This window comes from Sturnira hondurensis, unplaced genomic scaffold (genome assembly GCF_014824575.4).
Source record: "Sturnira hondurensis isolate 20B ecotype Veracruz unplaced genomic scaffold, ASM1482457v3 Scaffold0006496, whole genome shotgun sequence".
NCBI classification, from domain to species: domain Eukaryota; kingdom Metazoa; phylum Chordata; class Mammalia; order Chiroptera; family Phyllostomidae; genus Sturnira; species Sturnira hondurensis.
Window position 1 is genome coordinate 11,419,970 of NW_028079127.1, and position 21,850 is coordinate 11,441,819.

Genomic DNA, 21,850 nt, shown 5'->3' on the forward strand with positions numbered 1-21,850 from the left:
GCATAATGTGATCCACACGGGGACAAATCAGGGAAGGACTGAAGAGAGGAGTCAGATCCTGGTGTGGAACAGGATCTGTGGGGAAGGGAGCTGGGGAAGGGATGTGATCCACCACAGCCAAAAAGGCATTTTAAATGTGGTTTTGAAAAGGTTGCCATTCAGACGATTATTATTAAGGCTATGGGAAAAAATATGTATCTCTTTAAAGTGGATTGTGAAAGCAATCATTTAGTGGGTCACTAAACAAACCTACCAGAAGAATTTCAAAAATTTTGCAGCATTTTTTTTAATTCGCAGGCTTTTCCAAGTATTTGTACTCCTTATTGCATTTCTTCATTCAAATTAAACAATACGATTTCATATTTTTCAATATAACTTTGGAGAAAATACAAAGGCATTAACCTCCTTTAACAAGATATATAAGTTAATACAATGTAGGCTGCTTTCTTTTATGGGGAGAAAATAAAGGCACTATCTAAAACAAGTTTCCGTGTGGAATTTCAGGATAAGAAGAAGCCAAAGTGACTGGACATCAGTTGGGGACCATCACTCCTAAGTCTCTCTGTCCTGCTAGTACTTCCCATCCAGGGAGTGGGCTGCTGTGCTTGTCCGCTCACCTAACTGTGCTTCTGGAAGACGGATCTCCTTCGCGGTCGTATCCTCATGTAAGGCAAGGCCAGGCTCAGCTGGGGGTGCTAATGAATATTTGTGGGAGGGTGGAAGGGAGACAAGGGAAGGCCAATCAAACACCCTCTAGAAAAGGGTTTCCTCATGCATACTTCAAGGGGAAGTTCCCAAGAACTGGCCTAGAGGGATGCTGGCAATGGGCGTGGGAAGCTGAGCCCCTTCGCCCTGTTAGCAAAGGGGAGTGAGGCAGAACTCAAATGCAAGGCAAGTTTCCCAGGCATCCTCTCCAACACGGTGCTTTCCATGAAGAAGGAATGATCCTGATACATGAAGATTTTCTAGAAAATTAAATATTTATTTCCCTTTAAATATAAATGTATGTGCTATCTAAAAATGCCTCCAGATTGCTTGGATTCCAGCTATTCCAATAATAATTTTCAAGCACATGTCTCCTGCCCTGAGTTTTCTTGTGACTGCTTCCACAGACGGCTGCGGATTTACAAGGCAAATGAGGCGGAAAGAGAAGGGGAAACCAGAACCTCTCCATCCCTGTTTTCTTCCCCTCTCTTTGGTTCTACTTTCCCCGGGGAATTTGCAGGAAAGGGACTCATTGTACGTTCTATAAATAAAACTCCAGCGCTGCCTCACTTCCACAGCATCCAGTTCTTAGGTTCCTGAAGACTAGAACCCAACCATAGAATTTACTGTCTGACAACAGGTTTTTTCTTTAACAGTAAAAAAAAATGCAAAGTAGAGGAGAGATCATCTTGCAGATTTAGAACGACAAAAATAGCTTTTGAAAAGCAGGATTGGAACTATCAAATTTTAAATCTCCTATAAAACACCTCTGAGGCAAAACCAAAAAACAAAAAAAAACAAAAACCCCACTATTCCATTCTGAAAGGCTGGTTATTAAGAAAGCACGAATGTTCCTGTTGTCACCCACAAGTGGCTCTCACTCTACACGTGCCTTCCAGCAATACTCTATAAACCTAATACACATTCCCTGCGGGTTTCAGTGTAAAGTTGAAGGTATATTTCATAATCGGTGGTCAAGAGCGCTCCATAAGCTAAATTAGCAGCCCTGGGAGGGAGATGGGAGGCGGCCTTGTGGGGGTAGACAGTGCGCACCACACCACTGCAGGACCGCGCTGCTGGCTGAGCCGCAGCACCGCACCTCAGTGCCTCTTCCCTTCCTGGCTGAACCAGATCGGGCCAAGAGACCAGCCAGTAAGCCCAACTGCTCGTTGCCCGAGTCCTTTACCACAGGGAACCATTTTCTTCTGGCCATTTGCTCATCCTAGAATTCCGGTCTCCAAAACAAAATAAACATGAATTCCAGATGCCTTTTTTACTTTGTGAGATTTTTAAAAAACCTTTACCAAATCTTTACAGATCTATAACATTCCCTAGATCCCCACCCCCTGCCACACACACACACACACACACACACACACACAGGTCCTTTACTTCACACCTAAAGCTGCTCTTTATTTAAATCTTAATTGGTTCCATGGAATGGAATCTAGTCCAGCTGGTTCCTCAGAGTAGGTGTTCAAAACACCCACTGTCCCCTTCCAGAGTAGACTTGCCCAAGCCTTGTATGAAATGGGGAGTGGAGGGGTAGCTTTTCTGAAAGACATGTACGCACAATCAACCTAGGCCCAGAGGAAGAACCGTGGCCTGAGTTCAGCACATAATAAAAGTGCTGATTTTTCTTCACTTCTTTTACCAGCAGTTTTATTCCCCAGGGAGAAGGCTCATGACTGTGTTCTGGGAGCTTGGTAAATGGTTACGTAGTGACCTTCATCCCACCGAGAGTTTTTGCAAGCTTTTTTTTTTTAGCCCTTGAATTTGTTATTTTATTTTTATTCCTTAATTTTTAATTGGTCTTCAATGTTCCAGAAACAACTGGTTGAAAACAATGTTTGCCCAACTTTTTCCTCTTTTGGGTTTAGGACCCCCGGTGTGATAGGTTCCCCAGCGGAGGGAAAACACGACCGCAGCAAAAGAGAGTGCCTTTCCTCAGGCCAGCGTTGTCACACATCACACACATCTCAACGGCTAGAGGCAAACTGGGGGGTGGTTGCTGAAAGGGCTTTTGAGAACCACAGAGAGAACACTTTCTGCTTCTCCCGGAGTCGATCCCAGCCACACACACACACTGTGCCTCAGTAAACCGTGGCCAAAAGGGAAGGAGCCCAACGTGGGGGACCCGTTCCAGTTCCAGCTAGGAGAGGAACTAACTGCAGGGCCTCAAGCAAGGTCCTGGGCCTCCGTGCCATTGGCCATAAAAGGAGTAGGCTGGCGTGAGTGACAGGCTCTCCTGGCCCGAGGACTTCAGAATTTCAGGTGATTTCACAAAGTGCATGTGTCTGTGCTCTGGAAAAGCAACACCCCTGCCGTACATTGGCAGTGTGTGCAAATGTCACCGTTGGATTAACAAAAACAACTGATTAACAACTTAACCGAGTTTCCAGTTACCTTCTCCCTCGACACACGTTCTCAGCCAAACCATTGTGAAAATACAATGAATTAATAACACATTCTTGGGGGTCAGTCAGAGTGCCACCACTACAGCTGCTCTCTGATATTCTGTGACTCCCCATCCCCCCAAACTTTCAGGTTTCCTGGAGGTGAAAGCAAATAGAACATTCACATTCTTTCCATTTTTCTCCACTGGAATGAGGGAAGAAGGAACAACTTCTCCAGGGAACCAGGGGGGGGGGGGGGGTAAAGCAGAGATGTTTAAGGAGATACTAATGNGGGGGGGTAAAGCAGAGATTAACGTTCACTTTCAGTGGAGAAGCTGACCGTCGTGGCTCAGAGGACACAGCCAGCCACCGGAGCAGCTCTGCTTTCTTCAGGAGCCTCTTCAGGGTCTCCCAGCTGAAGGACAGGTAAGATGAGCGGACACTGGCTGTCCGGCAAAGAGAGTGACAAGCCTGCCATGGAGAGCTGGTGGCGACAGCAGTGAGTTTGCTCAAAGGTCGAGGGGCTTTGAAAATGACACCTGGATGNCCACTTACCTTCTCCCTCGACACACGTTCTCAGCCAAACCATTGTGAAAATACAATGAATTAATAACACATTCTTGGGGGTCAGTCAGAGTGCCACCGCTACAGCTGATCTCTGATATTCTGTGACTCCCCATCCCCCCAAACTTTCAGGTGTCCCGGAGGTGAAAGCAAATAGAACATTCACATTCTTTCCATTTTTCTCCACTGGAATGAGGGAAGAAGGAACAACTTCTCCAGGGAACCAGGGAGGGGGGGGGGTAAAGCAGAGATTAACATTCACTTTCAGCGGAGAAGCTGACCGTCGTGGCTCAGAGGACACAGCCAGCCACCGGAGCAGCTCTGCTTTCTTCAGGAGCCTCTTCAGGGTCTCCCAGCTGAAGGACAGGTAAGATGAGCGGACACTGGCTGTCCGGCAAAGAGAGTGACAAGCCTGCCATGGAGAGCTGGTGGCGACAGCAGTGAGTTTGCTCAAAGGTCGAGGGGCTTTGAAAATGACACCTGGATGGTCCATGACCTCTTTCTAGAGCGAGTCTGCTATGACTAGTATTTCTCTCCTGGGTAAGACAGTCTCTTCTGAGGGCTGCTCTTGGAACAGGACGCCGAGTGTGTCCCCAAGGGGGACTCCCAAGGTAAGAAAAGGATTCAGCAGCCACAAGGTTTCATGTGCTTTCTCACAAAGGATGGCAGCTTTGGGTGTTTAAAGCTGTGGAGAACACGATGATGGAAACAAACTCCTCCCTTCAGATGGAACCTTTATCCTCACCCTATAGTGATGCATGTTCCCAGTTCAATCGGAAACCGCTTTTGTGAGAAGAACATGGCCTCCTGGAGAAGTGGGGAAAACTAACTCTCTGTGCACCGGCGTCCTCATTAAAAAAACGGGATAATAACTGCCTGTCTTTTAGGCTTGTAAAGATTAAAGGATCTATTTATGTTGACCACTTAAAACAGCGCCTTGCACACAGTAAACATTTCATTACGTGAAGATGATGGTGATTTGTAAAAGTTACTTATTCAAGACTAGGATAAGAAATAATATCAAAAGGAAAAAGAAAGTACATTGTCACCCCAAAACTTCCATCACTGATCACATTCTACATGTCAGCCACTAGGTCTGCTCAAAACCCCTTCAGTTCATCTGCACCCCCGATGCACGTGACGTCCGCATTCCCCCAGCTGCTTTGAAATTAGACACGACCAAGGTCACTTGTTGTTAGCATTGTGTCCTATACTAATACTACTTATTGCTATTATCTGCATCATCATTAGACACTTAATATGTGTGTTTAGATTTCTAAAAATAGTAGTAAATTAGCATACATTTGGATGTATTGTATTTGATCTTACTGAGCTAATTACATGCTTAGCCCTAAGTTTCCATGTTTTCGTTAACATAAAATTCTGTTACTTAGAAAGCATCTCTGGCCTGGCTGGTGTGGTTCGGTGGATTGAGTGCTGGCCTGAGAACCAAAGGGTCCCTGGTTTGAGTCCAAGTCAGGGCACATGCCTGGGTTGCAGGCAACCAATCAATGTATCTCTCGCACATCGATGTTTCTCTCCCTCTCTGTCTCCCTCCCTTCCCCTCTCTCTAAAAACAAATTAATATATATTTTTAAAAAGCATTTTTGCATGTGTGTGTGCATGTGTCTGTGTACGCATGTCTAGGGGGAAGAAGAATTTCCATTCAGAAAATGGAATGCCAATCTTGCGTTTTCCACTGATTTAAAGCTTATCCCACACTCATTACAGTTTCTAAACTGTATTTTGCATTTACCCTGTTGGGTTTGGGCAGAGAGCCCAGATGCTACATCATTTTTTAAGTTCTAAGTGAGCCAGAAAAAAATCCACCCATCCACACGTGATTACTTCAGTTGTGCAACTATTGCTATCTCTGTTGGCAACAGACAAATGAGACCCTTTCACTTCAATCAATCAAAACTTCATCTTTAGGCAGGGAGTTCAATACATTCATGCACAGCTTAACAACAGGAATATGTTCTAGGAAATGTGTCTTTCGGTGATTTCACTGTTATGAGAATATCACAGTGCACTTGCACAAACCCAGAGGGCAGAGCCTACTCCACACCTAGGCTGCACGCACGGCTTATTGCTCCAAGGCTACAAACCAACATGAGATTAAATCCAGCGTAAGAGAAGATGAGGCAATCAAGAGACGTGGTAAATACAAGATGAGTGAGGTTGCTCCCAGCGTAACATGGCACATGGGTTTACAGAAAACTTTTTTTTATACGTAGAAAGAGTACACTCTAAAAATAATGAAAAGAGTATAGTCTAGTAGATGTGTAAACCAGTAACATAGTCATGTATTATCATTATCGAGCATTATGTGCGGTGTGTAGTTTTCTGGGCTATACTTTTACATGACTGGTGGTGCAGCGGGTTTGCCCACACCAGCCTCACCACAAACAAGTAGCAATGAGTTGCCCTGCAACACTATGAGATCACTAGGTGACAGGAATGTTTCAGCTCCATGACAATCTCATGGGACCACCATTTATATGAGGTTGCTAGTTGACTTTATGATTGTAAGTTTATTTCTTCATAAGTTTATTTCTTTGATGCCAACTTTTTAAAGTTCTCACCTCCTTAAACAGAAGAGTAGAATCATTATCTGGAACTATTAAGAGACAATTCAGGTAAACATTGACAGGGGAAAAAAACACTTCAGGTCCAAAACTCTAGTTGTTTCTCTTTGAACATCCTTTACCTGCCCATAACCTCTGATGAGGTTCCATTTCCTTGGACTGTCTTCACACAGGACTTGAGAGGACTCTTCTTGTTCCCCAGACAGGGCAGCAATACATCTGCTGACATGGCAGGATCTCACAGAAAGTGGCTTCTGGAATTTGGAATGAGGATTCTGTGGTTGCCAGAGATGTCATCGTAGGCGCTGCACGGCACAGGGCAGAGGGCAAAGGGGTGACACAGTTAACCTGACACGTGAGTTCTGTTGACAATTCACGTGAAACGCAGGCTGGGTTTGGGGTGAGGAATGCACAGCTCTCACCTGAGGAGGGGGAGACTGTGGGCAGCAGGGCCGACTCCTGAGAGCTTGTGATATTGCTGGGAAAGGGGGATGAAATGATTCATGAAAGAGGCCTTCAAGAGTCCTTCCCACAAAGAAAAGCAAGACTGGAACTCTTACCTCAGGAGGAGACTTGGGGCACATTGGTCTTGATCTTTTAAGCTAAGTATGTAAAGGGAGACTATCACCAACGCACTATTTAAAACATAGTAAGACAGTATTATGTGGCGGATCCGATTCCAGACATATCTCTCACAACCAGCTGGGCAGAGGTGCACGCACACAGGCCACACAGAGGAGGATGGAGGGGCGGCCATGGTCGACAGAAGCACCATGGAAACCAGCCCAGTGATGCTTCTCTGCTCTGGTGAGAAAAGCTCGCATCCTCCTGGAGCTCAGAGGCTCCTGGGGTAGTCCACACAGATGGATTTTTCCACAGAGCAGCCCCCTGGCCCTGGCAAGCTGTTTCAAAAGCTCCTGTCACTAGTGGAAGATCACAAGAGTAAGCATGTAAACGGCTGGAGGCAGCCCGCTGCTCCTGGCAGTAAAAAGTCAGAGTGAAGTTTACATCCCGCTGGTGGAGGGTGTCCACAGGGGGACGTGGGGGGATAAGAGCAGGCTCAGGTTCAGTCAGTTGTGGATGCCAACACCTTTGGCCACTACTGACACCTTCCAGCTGCCTGTCTTTCCAGAGCACAATATGCCAAATTGGACAGAGGAAGGAAAAAAATGCAGTAAAGCATCCATTTCCATGCTACATGGCTTCAACATAATGAGTGTATCTTTCCCCTCTAATGAACAGAACTTGTATATCCAAATGGAAACTTTCCTTAAAGGTTCTGAGCTTCAGGAGGTTATTCCCCATGATGCTCATGCGTCCACACATTTAGCATTCTCCTTTTCGGGGTGGGGGTGGGGTATCTAGAACCCTCTCACGAGCCACACAGGAAAGTCTCCTTGGTGAACTTACAACCCCACTGTGTGCTGGGCCTGACACAGGGGGACCAGACTTGATTTCCTGCTGGTTTGACTTCACACCTGATTCTGTAAACTCATCTCTTCATTATTTTATTCCCCATCGAAGGATTTCCATCATTAAATATGCACAAAGTATGCACCACATGTTTGATTTCCACTCATAAAGCAACAATTCCCGGAGTGTTAGCAGTGGCAGGGTCGTCATGCCGACGTGGGCTGCTTTCTCTGGTTCTGCCCCTTCTGAGGTAGCCCACTGGTCACAAACAGGGTAGTAAACCTAATTCCTCCCATGTATCATCTCAGTGGTCAACAATATTGGAATCCCTAAGATCGAATAAGCGCGTTTCAAAAGCAGCTTCTCGGCGTCAAACTTAGACTCCCAGAACCTTTCCCTGGGTTTTCAGGGGAACACGTGGACCTAGAAAACGCCGTGCATCTGTGGAGGTGTCCGCTCACACTCTCCTGAGCTGAGGATCCCAGAAGAAGAGGAGCTCACTCAGAAGAGTGAGAAAAGCGAAACGGCTTTGAAGGGGAAGTCTGGGCCAGATCCTCGGGGATGCCTCCCACAGTGGGCAGGGGCAAGAGAGAGGTTAAAATGGTAAGCAGAGCCGCAGGCAGAGGCCCACACTGTCTCCTAGAGCGGGAGCCGCTTCCCATGAAGCAGAGCCCCTGGCATGTCCCTGCCTTTCCCTCTGAGGACAAGCACCTCCCCTGAGATGAGCCAGAAGCCAGTCCTTTCCCACAGTAACAAAGCATTTTTCAGAAGATAGATAAGTGTCCCTTTCACCATGTGAAGAGTCATACTGAAAACAAGAAGCCCCGGAGAACAGAGGCAAGATGACCAGGGCCCAGAGGCTGCGTGGCCATCCCGGCAGCAGCAGGAGCCTGAAGGCCAGAGGCCAGAGGCCAGAGAAGGCGGCTGCCTTCCAGGAAGGGCTGACCCCACGTCCTGGCAGAGGAGGGATGGCCATCGAAAGGAACCCAGTGCTTGCCTGGCAAACACTTTTGAACGTACTGTATTTGTTTGCTTTAACTACTAGTCAATTTGGCTGCAATTTCATCATGTTGCACATCTTGGAGTAATCTCATAATCCTTTGGTGTGAAGTCTCTGCTGAAGAATCTAGAAGAATCCCAATAAATACAAGTGTTCAGGGGACAGTAGATTGTACTCGACTGCTTGCTCTCTCTTTTCTCCCACATAGACTAAAGGATTTGAGAAAGTTACTGGCAAAACTAAACACACACACATGAAAGGCACAGTAGGCTGTTAAAAAATATTAGTTAACTGGAAAAAAAAGAACATCCTTCACCACACATTTAAGAGTGGAAACCTGTGCCGCTTTTCTTCCAAGTAGGGTTCTGTAAAAGGCTCCCTCACCTCTAAGCTGCATCAAAGGTCACTTTGCAGTTTAAAGGGAGCCTTGTCTTCAAACGAAATAAAAGGTCAGCCTTCCGTTCACAAGTGAGCAAAGGAAGACGGGAAGAAAAGGAGCTTCACAGAGCATAACGTTGAAGTTTTGGGCACCAAAATGCCATCCCAGCAATGGGAGTGATACCCATGGCAGGGACACCCAGGAAGGACGCCCCTGTTTTCTTCCTGCAGAATAAACCTGTGAAAGGATTCGGTCTCGAGCAGTGATGAAGCAGCAGCGCTGAGAGGGGGGCACCTGAAGCGCCACTCCCAGTGGGGGGCTTGCTGCCCCTTGGCGTGGCTGGCTGCTCCCCTCAGCCTGCATCTCCCTCCTCCTCCCTGTCTCCCTGAAAACAAAGCTCTCTCAAACCCGCCTCAACTCCTTCCTTTTCCTTGACACTTGAGGCTACAGGGATCTCTCTTTTTCCCTATGTCCTGTGGGAGGATGGTCTGTGCCTTTCACTTAGCACTTTTTCTTGAAGTTTTATGAGAGAAGAGTACCTAACACACAAGGTACTATCAGAACCCAAATTTCCACCTTTTTTAGTAAAATACTTTTCAAAATCAAAAGAGTTTTTAAGACATGATAGAATGAATCCCAGTGGAAGAATTTCAGGCATCATGCTGACCATGGAGAAGTTTTGGGTGGCATGAGATAGTGCCAAATTAAATATGTCACATCTGTATCTAATTCTGTCACTTGTTTTTAAGGACGGTTCTGGACCTGTGCCTTATTTATCCATTCAACAAGTACTCATAAAGCACTAATATGTAGAACACCATGGGGGATATGAAAATAAGTGAATCACGGTCTCTAGGAAGTGGCCGAGACAAAGCTCTGGGACTACTGTGCATTAGCATGATGATTTCCACATGGGGAACGGACCAAGCACTGCAGAATAGACGGCCACGCAATAGCTGGGAAATCTGGCCAAATAGATAGCAGGTTTTCTGTCCCTTTAAATCAGGTGCTCCTTAAATATGAGTTTTCCTACTAATGCCATGAGGAGTGTTATGTTTTCTTCCTCCTGGGGGAACATGGTAGAACTATGCTTTTGAACAGAAGCAAATTGAAGGATGGTGGTACTTAAGAAATAGCTTTAAATTGGTCTTTGTTTGAATTTCTTGAATGCTAATAACAGTGAACACATATACAGCCCTTATCATGAGCCATAAATTCTTCTGAATGTTCCACACATACTATTTTTGTTCATTGTCACAGTAATCCTCAACAGTACTATGAGGCAGGTAGTGTTATTCCCATTTTCGAGAACAGGAAGATGAGGCCCAGGAAGGCGAGCCCCCTCACTCAAGATCCCGTAGCTAGTAAGTCACAAAGGCAGGAGATGAACCGAACAACGTTTGGATCCAGAATCTGTGCTCTTAACCACAATGCCATGCTGTCTCCATTTTTCTGCCTGTAAAAGAAGGAAATACCCTACAACTTAGATATTGCTATTATTCAAAAGGTCGTTGTGGCTTACCGAATGACCCCCTTAACCTGGTCATCCAGAAACTGAGCCTAACTATCTTCAGCCTTACTTTCTACTCTCCTCCCTAACCACTGCACCCAGCCCTTTGCTGAAGCCAGTGCCAGCTCCCAGACCTCCGCTCACGCCATTCCGTCTGAAACCTCTGCTATGGCTCCTGTTAGTCCCGCCAACGCATGCTCCTTCTTGAAGGCCCAGTCCCATAATGCTCCTGCCACACTCCGAGCTTCTGTGATATTTATCCCATTCGGGTAAAGTGCTCTTTGCCTTTCCTTCCGGTTTTCCCTGGTTGCCTTGCAATTATTTCATTGAAGAGGCCACGTGTCACTTTTATCTGCCTTTCACAGGCCTAGGACATCGGCTGCAAGAGGCCTCCCCATTGAATGGGTGCTCTTTAATGCCCATGCCCCTTCCTGGCTCTGTGTCCACATCCCTGCCCTCACCCCCCGCCACCCATCCAAGACACTGAGCCTCTTAATGTTTTTAATTTAGACAGTGAGACTTCAAGGAATATTTTCAGGCTGAACTCTCCATTCATGCATTCACTCGACAAGTATTGCTTCAGTACCTACTATGTGCCTGGGACAAAGTGTGAGGAAGGCAGACATGGGGCCTGCTTTCATGGACCATGCATCCTAGTTAATATTCTGAGATAACTGCAAAATAAAGAGATTCTGTGGGTGCAACATGCAAGCTGCAGAGGTTGCACGTGACCAGAGTGCACCTGCTAGAGTCCCTATGGATGTAGACACCAACCCTCCATCCCATTGCAAACCGGTTAGTTCAGAGGGCACCTTCCTGACAGTGTTTTCAATATTTTGTGCTTATTGAGCAGCCGGCTAAGTGCCGAACACTGTGCTAAGGGCTTCGGCTCATTTAATCCTAACAACAATCTCTGTTAGGTATCACACTACTATTATCTCTATTGTCCAGTGCAATTAAGTAACATGCCCAAGAACAATCTTACATAGACAAGAAGCTTGCCAGCAACATAGCATTGTGGTAGTTTTTAGTAGAATATTAAACTCTTTCTGAATCTTTTTACGGTACTTCAGTGTAGTATAACGTGAAGAGTGGAGAGAAAACCAAGGCAGTGGCCCTAACATGAGGACGGGGTCATGACCGTCTTCCTCCAGGAAGGACCTTGGACCCGCTGGAGCGTCAGAGGGAGAAGCTGAGTTGCTAGCCGAACTGCAGCTAGAAAAGAAGGGTTGCAGCTGCCCCCTCACAGGCTCTTCTCTGCAAGGGGAGGGTGTCCTTCGAGTTAATGCATGATTAACCTTCACTTTTTACTGTAAATGCTCTCCTACTAGATGAAAGCCCTCTGTTCATTAATAAAGCCATCACATTTTAATCTTTGCAAGCAAGCGAATACCTACTCTCCATTTGCATATATACGACTAAATATCAAAGGGAAAACAGGGATTTGAGGATTAACTGGAATCCCTTGGGGATCCTCTGAGGCCAAGGATAAGGCACTCTGTGGAGTGAAGGCAGCCACACCGAGCTGGCAGCCCAGGGCCAAATGCATGTGGAGGCCATGGAACTCCACCTGCTGGGGACACTAGAAATCAAAACTGGCACAATAATAATTCTGAAATGAGCATGTCCTGTACTCATTTCTCCAAGCCTTCCTTGGAGATATTAAATAGATATAGAGATTATCTATAATAATATAAGCAGATATTAAAACCAAATACTATCTATTAAAAGGTTAGAATTTAAATACCTGAATGTAGAAGGATGCAAACTATGAAATTCATCAACTAATAAATGAAGAAAAAGATCTTGATCAATTTCTCTAAAAACTTTCTTTGTATGGAAAATATTTTCTCTATTCATTGTCAGTGTAAGTGTATTTACCTTGTTGGATCTTTTGGGAATGGCCCTTCTCAGAAGAGCTCTAACAGCTCTGCTAAATTTGCCTTAAAAAGAAAGAGAGAGAATTAATTACTATTCAAAGCCTCTCCAGGAGTCGGATGACAAAGGCCCAGGCAGTCACTACGCAGCAGTATGACTTTTTTTGTAATACAGTGGTAATTTAAAAAAGGAAAAGTCAAAGCAATTGAGAGTTCCTTTTGTGAGAAAGGACCTTAGTAAGCATAAATGAATGCATTAAACATTACATTTCTTTTTCTCAAAATTATACCCCAGGAAATGTGCATTTACCTCCTTAAGTAGTACAAAAAAAGTTTTTTCCCTGAGGACCAAACATGGTTTTCTAAATTTAGAAATGCCCGCCTCTCCCAGTTAAAGGAGAAGCCACCCTTTTACTAAAATGTAACACTTCTTGTAACAACTGCTCTTAAATAGGTGCCTGATGTTATGTCTCATTTTTAAAGCTGCAACAGAAAAAAAATAAGAAAGTGACCATATAAGGCAATTGTGTTCCAAAACACTCTAAAGGAATAGAGATGTAACTATCAGAAACTAATGGTTGCTGCTTGATCTAGTTGCGGAAAGACTCCACGCCTTTCTCCAAGTGCCTACGGCAGCCCTGGGTATACCTGATTGAGCTGGCTTCCCTGGCTGGGGACTTCCAGCTAGGGAGCCGCTTTTAGCCTGGGCAGCTTTCAGTTCCATATTTCTAACTCCTGTATTCTTTCTTCAAGGTTGTTGGTTAGTTTGCAGAGCCGCTTCACTGCACCTACATTTTCCATAAAGATCCGGTCCTAAAAATAAAAATAATACAGAGTATAAAAATTTATAAAATTGAGACTACCAGAGTACAGTCCATAGCCCATTCAAAGACCGTTGGAACACACCACTGAAAATAGGTATGCACAACCTCAAGTTCATTCAAGATACATCTGGAGAGGTTTGCAACTTAAAGTGGTCTTGCTAAACTGCTGGCTGCATAGTAAAACTGCTTATGTTCAATTCGCAATAAAATGGAAATATGTCCTCTTAACCCAAGAGAGGGAATGGAGCTGAAGGACATTGTCAAGTTTGGAATCTGAAAAATTCTTTTCAGTGACCACAATGTTATAGTTAAAACTCATAAAAACAAAGAGCAGGCTTCTGAATGTGGACTTGCACATGTATCACTAAATCCTCATTAGAAAGGACCCCAGTTCTTCCTGGTAAAATGTGCATCGAAGTGCTCAGGAGAAGAAAGGAGGAATGAGGGCCTGGGCTTGTCTCTGGTTCTGTGTCTCGCGAGATGTGAGACTCAGCTAAAACCTAACCACTTCTCTGAGCTTCAGTTTCTTCATTTGTAAAAGGACACAAAAACTCCTGAGGTGTTCATTTTTGCTTTAACATCCCATGAGCTATCACATGTTTTTCAGTTTAACTCCCTCCCAAACAAAATTTCAAACAACAGTAATACTTAATTCTTTCTGTTCAGAGAAAGTCACTGGCATGTCAGAAAGACAGGAAAGGAGAAACCAACCAAAGGCAGAGTGTATAAGCCTTCCCTTCCCCACCCACACACTCCAGTTGTTGCAGGAACGAGTGTGTCTGTGTCTCAGTCTGGAAAGCTCTCAGCAGCTCACACCCGAACCCCATGACCTCTCCTCCTTTCCCACCCCCGTTTACAAGTTCGGAATGCCACCATACTCTTTGGGGCTCACAGTGACTGGTCCACTACCGTGAAGCAGTGAGCTAGAGGCCAAACGAAACAGACCCTTTTGCAGCTAGGGCATCATACGCAAAGGTGTGTGTGTGTGTGTCTTTAAGATTCCCATAATGCAAACCAAAGCTTTAAGTGTTTCAAAAGCTGCAAAGCAACCACTCAGAAAGGATTCAAAAGCTGAACATAAGGGACTTAAGGCTCATTTCATACAGCTTAAAGACATGCGCACTGCTACAGAACAGACTGGTCAAAGTACGTATATGGTCCATATTTAACACTCTACGACTGCAGTGCAATGGTATATAAATCACTTACCTCTAGGATAAAGGCTAAAGAAAAAATATTAAAAATAACTACAGCTACAATATTTGCTAATGGTACTCACATTTAAAGAGATAAATGATAACATCAAAAACATTAATGGGTAGAGTTTTTGTATACACATGTGACCGAAGTTAAGTTGCTAGCTGCCAAAAATGGGCTGTTATATCTATAAGGCATTCCATGTAAGCCTGATGGTAACATGGTAACCACAAAGCACAAACTTGGAGTAGATACAAGAATGGTAAAGAGAAGAGAAACAAATACACCACTGCAGAAAATCATCAGTTCACAAAGGAAGACAGCAAAAAAAAAGAAAAATACAAAATAGCCAGGAAACAACATGGAGGCATTATTAAATCCTTACCTATTAATAACTGTCTTGAACAAAAATGGATTAAATTCTCTAATCAAAAGGCAGAGAGTGTGTGAATGGATTAAAAAACAAAAGAACAGGACCCAAAACTTTGCTGCCTACCAGAGACTCCTGTCAGCTTCAGGGCACATGCAGACTCCGGGTAAAAGGATGGGAAAAGACTCTAATGGAAACCAAAGGGAGCAGGTGTAGCTAATCTTATACCAGATGACCTGGATTTAAGTCAAAAACCCCAACAAGAGACAAAGACGGTCATTACAGAAAGATACAAGGGTCATCAGTTCGCCCAGAGGCTATTATAGTCGTAAACACACTCGTGCACCCAGATTCAGCCTGAGACGAATGAGCTCCGGGGATGTGGTTGCAGCAAGGCCACAACAGTCAGCAAAGCTTATTAACAGACTTGGTACCGCTGAGAGAGTCATGGGGAAGCAGGATCTTGCCCCCCCACCCCGAAATATGTCTCATTGGCATGAGGATTATTTTAGGCTGATTATTTTTAAGAAACAAAAGACTCAGGAAGAGCTTCTTACCTCCCCTTAAATGCCTAAAATAATTTAGATGGAGGGCCTGTTTCAGGAAGATGAGCTATCACCAGAGGTTACCACGAAGACTATGGTCCAGGTGTGGTCGATGAGGAGGGGTGGGAGGTGGAAAGGGTTGGAGGAGTGAGGAAAGGAGGAGTGAACCCAGCAAGGCCTGCTTGTTCAAAGTCCTCTCCGTGCCTCATTGTCTCCACTTGCCCTGGCAAACGTCTGTTTACCAAAGATTTGTTTTCTCATCTTCATGTAAATTGCTCCCTCCCCTTTGAAGTCCCAGATTCCTACCCCCTTCTCTTTTGCTCTGGATGGCAGATAAGCCTCAACTGCCCGATTGTCTCTGGGCCCTCATATTCTTCTGGCGCAAAATCACGTACAACACGAAGCCTGGGCTTTTCTCCTCTCATCTGCCCCACATCAACGTGATCCTTAAACCAGACAGAGCAATCCATAAGGATAGAGGAGAAACTTTTTCTCCCCAACAGAGCAAATCTTAAACGTTCTCACGACACACACACAGAAGGTAATTATGTGAGGCAACGGATGTGTTAACTAACCTCACTGCAGTCATCACTTTGCAACACGCATGCGTGTCCAGTAATCATGTTGTATGACTTAAACAGCATTATATGTCAGTTACTCTCAATTCCATTGTGAGGGAGGACCCTTTATTTAAGATAAGGTTGGACATGAATTGATAACTGTGGAATCTGAGTGAAGTATATACATAGGTTTCATCACTATTGTCTCTACCTTGTACATTTGAAACTTTTCATTAAAATGTTAAAAATAAATCACAAAACAAAACAAAAAAATCTCCTGACCAAAGCTCTTCTAAAAGTTCCGATTCTGGTACAGAGTTTCTTTTACTTCTCTGTTTGTTTTAATAAAGGTATGGCAGAGATCATGAAATGGTCTATGGTTCTAAATCAAAGTAACTGTCATTGGACTTTATGTTGTAATTGTAACTGCAGCATTTAGTGGCTCAGGTTGCCAGCTGATGTCCACCCAGCAGTCCAAATCAGGCTCCCAACCATCCCCCCAGCTCCTCCCCCACCTGCGCCCTGACAGGCAGTCGGTCCACCAACATGCTGGCAGTTCAGTGGCCTCCGTCTCCTGAATCCACCCACTTCTCTGCATCCTAACTGGCACTCATCATACCTACTATATATATTTTTATTTTTATTGGCAACTGGCTTCTTTAAAAAAAAGTTTCCTTGATACATTATTTGTGATTAGACCCAAACCAAACAGACCATGGAGAAAGATGCTCACGTCCTCTCTAAACTACAGCATGTTCTTTGCAGTGCCTCCCCAACCGGACTTGACCGTGGCCTCACGAGATCGGAGCGATGGCTGCATTGTCCAGACTTGTCATGAATAGCAAAAAGCCATCTCTGATCTCGCCAACTCAAATTTGCCGGCACCATACATCTTCCAGGTGGATCCAATAGGCCAGAAAGAAATTCATGTGCTGGTCTGTTCAAGGAAATGAAGGTGGAGACGGGACTTACTCAGGCCTTGCTAATTACAGTGAAGGCCCTGACTTTAAGGATCCAGTGGAAAAATACCAAAAAATTTCTAGGACGTGTTATGAGGATGACTCTTACTAAAATACTCTGACATCTGTCCTCTATCATCATACCAAAGCCAGTATGGGGGAGGGCAAAAGTCAGCTTACAGCTGTGCATCTGTGAAGCAGAGTTGATTTTTATATTATTATTATTTATTCATCATTGTATTCTTATGTCTGTGACCACTGTAAACCTGTTTTTGCCCACCCCTGCATAAATATGTTCAAAAATTCATCTAGAATTTTCTGAAAATGTCCTTTTCTCCGCAAGTGAATAGTCCTGATGAGTTCATTTTAACCGTGAATGTGCCCCTGAGGGACTTTTTCTAAATACACACCCAGGTCCCCCCAGAGGCTTATTTGTATTCATTAGGAATGACGTGGCCAAAGGTGAGGGCATTTTGAGACGCTTCCCCATCAGATGCCCACTGTTTGTTCAAGACTATTTTATCATTTAACCTAACTTAATGACTCAACTCTGTCTCGCTACGATTGACCATTTTACCTCAGCAGAAATGTAACTTTACAGTTGGGACGCAAAAGCGACTAACCGGCTTGCCGCCAAACTTGCTCATGGGTTTGGGGTGTGGGGGCAAGTGGAAACTGCTTCAGATCAGCAAGAGTCTCCTTCCTGCTGCAGACGGGCTTTGGGGTGCGGGCGCACACACAGCGTGAGTGTACATTCTGAAGGGACACGTCGGGCGGTTTGAAAAGGACACGAGCACGCGGAACAACGGGGAGGCAGTTGTGAAAGCGGAGCTGCTATCTAGCTCAGAGGGGTCCCTCATCTAAGCGCTGTCTTCACAGTCCGTGCTCCACTCCTACGGAACCATTGGCCCTTCACGGAACTCACAGAGGCGCCTCCCTTCCCGCGAACCATCTGTTCTGCCCTCTTCCCACCTTCCTTACGCTTAGTGCCCCGTTTACCTGCAACTTAGACACCCAGCAACGGGCCCCCACATCGTGTCCACAGCCAGTTCTCCAGCACAGAGCAGTAACTCAGCGCATGTTTGATGACCCAATGAAGGAATGAATGAATGTGCTCCTATTCTTACCAGGGCAGTTCATGCTGTGAGGCGGTAGGAGGACATAGCATTGTACTCTAGTAAGATTGAAGAGACTGGCAAAACGTCCAGTTTGTTTTTGTTATCTCAGGTTTCTTTCTCTCAGAAAAATAATGCTATTGTCCAGATCCCCATGTTAGAAAATGCCCATGGAAATGCAGATGAATTAAGCAAGGAACCACTGGAGTTTAACATTCTCAGTGCAATGGGTTAGAGGTTCAACTGTACCCAGCAAATGGACTTCCACTCTTGTTAAGTCCTTTCCCCTTTGGGAGGAGATTGGCTCCGGAAAGAGATGAATGTCCTCCAGTCCCCCTCATGCCCTAGGAACCCTGGGACTGCAGAACACAATTTGCAAGCTCCTGGGTCCCTTGCAGGTCCAACAATAAATGGGCCCACAACACTGAGAAGCAGCCTCTTCTTGGGAACTACAACTTGGCCATTGAGCAAGAGTGACTAAGACTGGTGGCAAAAAAAATTCTTGGAGAAGGTGAAAGAGGCTCTTATTTCTTTTCCAGTGAGCATGACAGACTTGAAAATCTCTCCTTGTGGCATCTGATGTTGCAGGGCCTGACATTTCATAATCAGATCATGGGAATAAAACAGCCTGTAGCTGAGCATTATGAAAACAATTGCCAAGGGAGAAACTGTCTTTAGCCAATGGGTGTGTCTGGCAATTGTTTGGGCTTTGGATAAACTCGGCTTTAGATCTTTGTCCGAGAGTTTATTTTGTGGGTAGTTCTCCAGGCGCTGACAGGGATTAAAAAAAAAAAAAAAAAAAAGAATCCCCAAACCAGAAAAGCAGGCTCCTGAGATAGTGTGGAAGCTCAGCCCTCCAGCTGAATTTCCATCAGATCCTGGAGGAGAGGCTTGCCTCACCTGCATTTCTCTTGCAAAGAGGACATTTCTCTTGGGCTCATTTCCCTGCCTGTTGGGTTGTGACCTCTGCCTTCATGGGAAGAGCACAGCTTTATAAAACTACTTAAAATTATGGTTCATTGTTGTCTTTGTGTGCTTTAGAATCCTTGCTTAATTTTCAGTTATCTCTGTGTAAGTGGAATTTTCTACAGAAGGGTTTGAGTCCTCTGACCCAGGCAAGTTTCCAGTTGAATTAGCACGTATCACAGTTTGTTGCAATTCTTTGAATTCCTGTCTTCCCCCCAGGTGAGGGATGAGCTCTTTGGGGGGCAGTCACTGTGTCTTGTGACTCCCCAGGGCCAACTAAATGCTTGGCATGTGTAGCTTAATGTTCAATTAATGAACAGAATCAATAGCTCTTTATCAGATACCTATGATGCACTAATCACTTTCCTAAGTGCACAGATAAAACAATTAGATAAGGCAGAAAGGTCTTTGAGGTCTATGAGGTCTTTGTCTTCATGGAGTGTATTTTCTAGTGGGGGGAAACTGGTCAAATACAAGTAAATAATACAGTTTTAAGTTGTAATTAGCACTAGGAAGGATGCCAACAAGGCATTAAAATAGAAAATAATTATCACTATCTCAAGCCATTGTTATAGCTTTGGTCTCACTGGTTTTAGTTTTGAGAGCATTGGGAAAGGATAAAGCAGCCTCCAGTGGAAAGTCAGAGCCTCATCCTCAGGAAGGCCGATGACCCAGTGTAAAACTGGGCCCAGCACTTCACAGAAGGAGCAATCTGAATAGCTAACATAAGAAAGCAATGCACAGCTTTGTTCCTAGTCAAAGAGGCAAATTCAAACAATAAGCTCTCACTTTACCCCAATAAGATTGCAAAATTTAGAAAGTGTGGTAACGTCAGGTGTTGGATACGCAGAGAAACAGTAAGCCTCGAGCGTTGCTGTTATGAGTTGGAACTGACTAACCACCTGGCGGTATTTCATGAACTTAAGGCTATGAGTATCCTGTACCCTACTCCTGGTGTATGTTCCAGAGGAAACCTCCTGCAGATTCAAAAGGGGGCCTGCAGAGTTTGTGGTCACCCAAGCTGGGGGATCCACACTTGAGAAGGAAAAGTTAAAGGCACAGGCCAAGGAATTCCAAGCATCAGACTAGGGGCAAGTTGTCCATGATTAAAACACATTCAAAAACAACACTAGCTATAGTGTTGTCCAGAAAGCCTGGACATCCAAGGATATATAGGAAACACATTGGAGTGGCTGCCATTGCTGTGGAGGGAGGGATGGAACAGGACATGAAGGTAAAGAGGGGGAAATGCAATAAAGTAAAAGAGCAGTAAAATAAGGACTGTAGTATGTCAGCTCGAAAGTTCCAACAGTGAAGACAAAGCCCCAGGAGGAAAAAAATGAGAGGAATCTTGAAGACACCACTCTTGCAGAACATTTCTTTACTCTTTAGCTCTCTGCTCAGTTTAAGTAGCTTCACAGCACAGTGGTGGGCTGGCCAGCTGAGGTGAAGTCCAGTAGTCCAGGTGCTTTGCAGGTGAAGTCCAAGTTCAGACAAGCTATACCTGCTTACTGGGAGGAAGGGGCTCTGGGCTAGGTGTCAGGTTTTACAGGTAACAGTAATTGAGCATGGGTCAGAAAGGGACTGAATTATACTTAAGACTTTACTTCTGTAAAAATTACTTGAAAATATTCTCTTCGAACACTTTGGCACAAATTCAGCTATTCTAAGTTCCACTTGGGTAAATCAAGTGTGAAATTCCAGGTCCTGAATCACAGGCCTATGTGATTGTCAAGGCAGCGCCACCCCCTGCTGGCACGATGCTTCAATTGCAGTTTTAGGTGTCTGGAACCAGGACTTCTCTACCCTACATTTTACTGCAAAAATGTTCAAGCATGCAGAAAAGGTTAAAAAGTTGTAAGCCCTCACATACACACCACTTAAACCCCGCAGTTACTGTACTGATCTGTTTTTTTTTTAAATCACATCTCTCCATCCATCCATCCATTCACTGGTCTTTTTTAAATGCATTTAAAAAACGAACAACTTTTTTTAAAGAAGACATGACTATGAAAAGAAATTTTCCAGGAAAGCAATAAATGGCCTATTTCTCTCAAAAAATTTTACCAGAAGACAGGAGAATTCTCTCTCTGCTTTCAGTGTAAGGAGTTCCTAGGAGAGAAGATGATGATCCAAAAGCAGGTGATCCATTGCTAAAACATCCAGGGTGGGTTGTAATAACTGATGAACTTGAAAGAACTCATTGAGCTTGGAGTCGAATCAATCATGTGGGGGAGTCCTCGTCCACAGCATACTCACCGTCACAACCCGGGAGTCCGTTGCCCTCCCTCCCCAGATGGGAAAAGAAGGATTTTCTAAACAAGCTGCTGGGTGGGACATTGAAAAGCCCCACTTAGATTCTGGGCTGGCTTTTTGAACATAAATTAATATCATTTTTTATAACTCAGCATCTCTCTATTTAAACATGAAAAATACATTGATCTATAAAAAACACAAAGCATTTCAGAGAGATCTGAGGTGGTGGCATCTCTGAGCGGCAGACAGAAACATTTATTAATAGTTCACCATTTATTAGGTTCTGCTGTGATGGTTGTCCTAAGAAAGCCTGCCCTAGCAAAAATCATTTATAAGAACAATTGCTTCAGAGGGGGAGGGACAAAGTGATTAAAGTAGAATTGAAACTCACCATAATGAAGTTATGTTTACTGTTGAAATGTAAAGAATAAAATAATGTGTTCTGTATAGCTACAAAAGAGACCTTATAGTCCCCTAAACTTGCTGAGCCAAGTGTTGGACAGTTTTATCTGATGCTGAAATTCCTGCTCTTAACCACTATGTACCATAAGACTATCAGTGATTTTTCAGTCATCAAAATCAACACTGTTTTGTTAACGCTCACTTTCCTCCCATCCCGTCTGTCT

General features: G+C 44.5%; 1 protein-coding gene across 1 annotated transcript in view; it reads right to left on the minus strand.

Annotated features, from left to right (window-relative positions):
• MYRFL (myelin regulatory factor like) overlaps window positions 1–21,850 on the minus strand; it is a 79,812-nt gene that overhangs the window by 6,743 nt on the left and 51,219 nt on the right. The window contains 10 exon segments of the mRNA XM_037049917.1: window positions 3,442–3,516; window positions 3,947–4,052; window positions 6,376–6,558; window positions 6,676–6,731; window positions 6,814–6,888; window positions 9,198–9,240; window positions 9,243–9,282; window positions 12,437–12,498; window positions 13,082–13,130; window positions 13,132–13,245. Coding sequence (XP_036905812.1) covers window positions 3,442–3,516; window positions 3,947–4,052; window positions 6,376–6,558; window positions 6,676–6,731; window positions 6,814–6,888; window positions 9,198–9,240; window positions 9,243–9,282; window positions 12,437–12,498; window positions 13,082–13,130; window positions 13,132–13,245 — 803 coding nt within the window.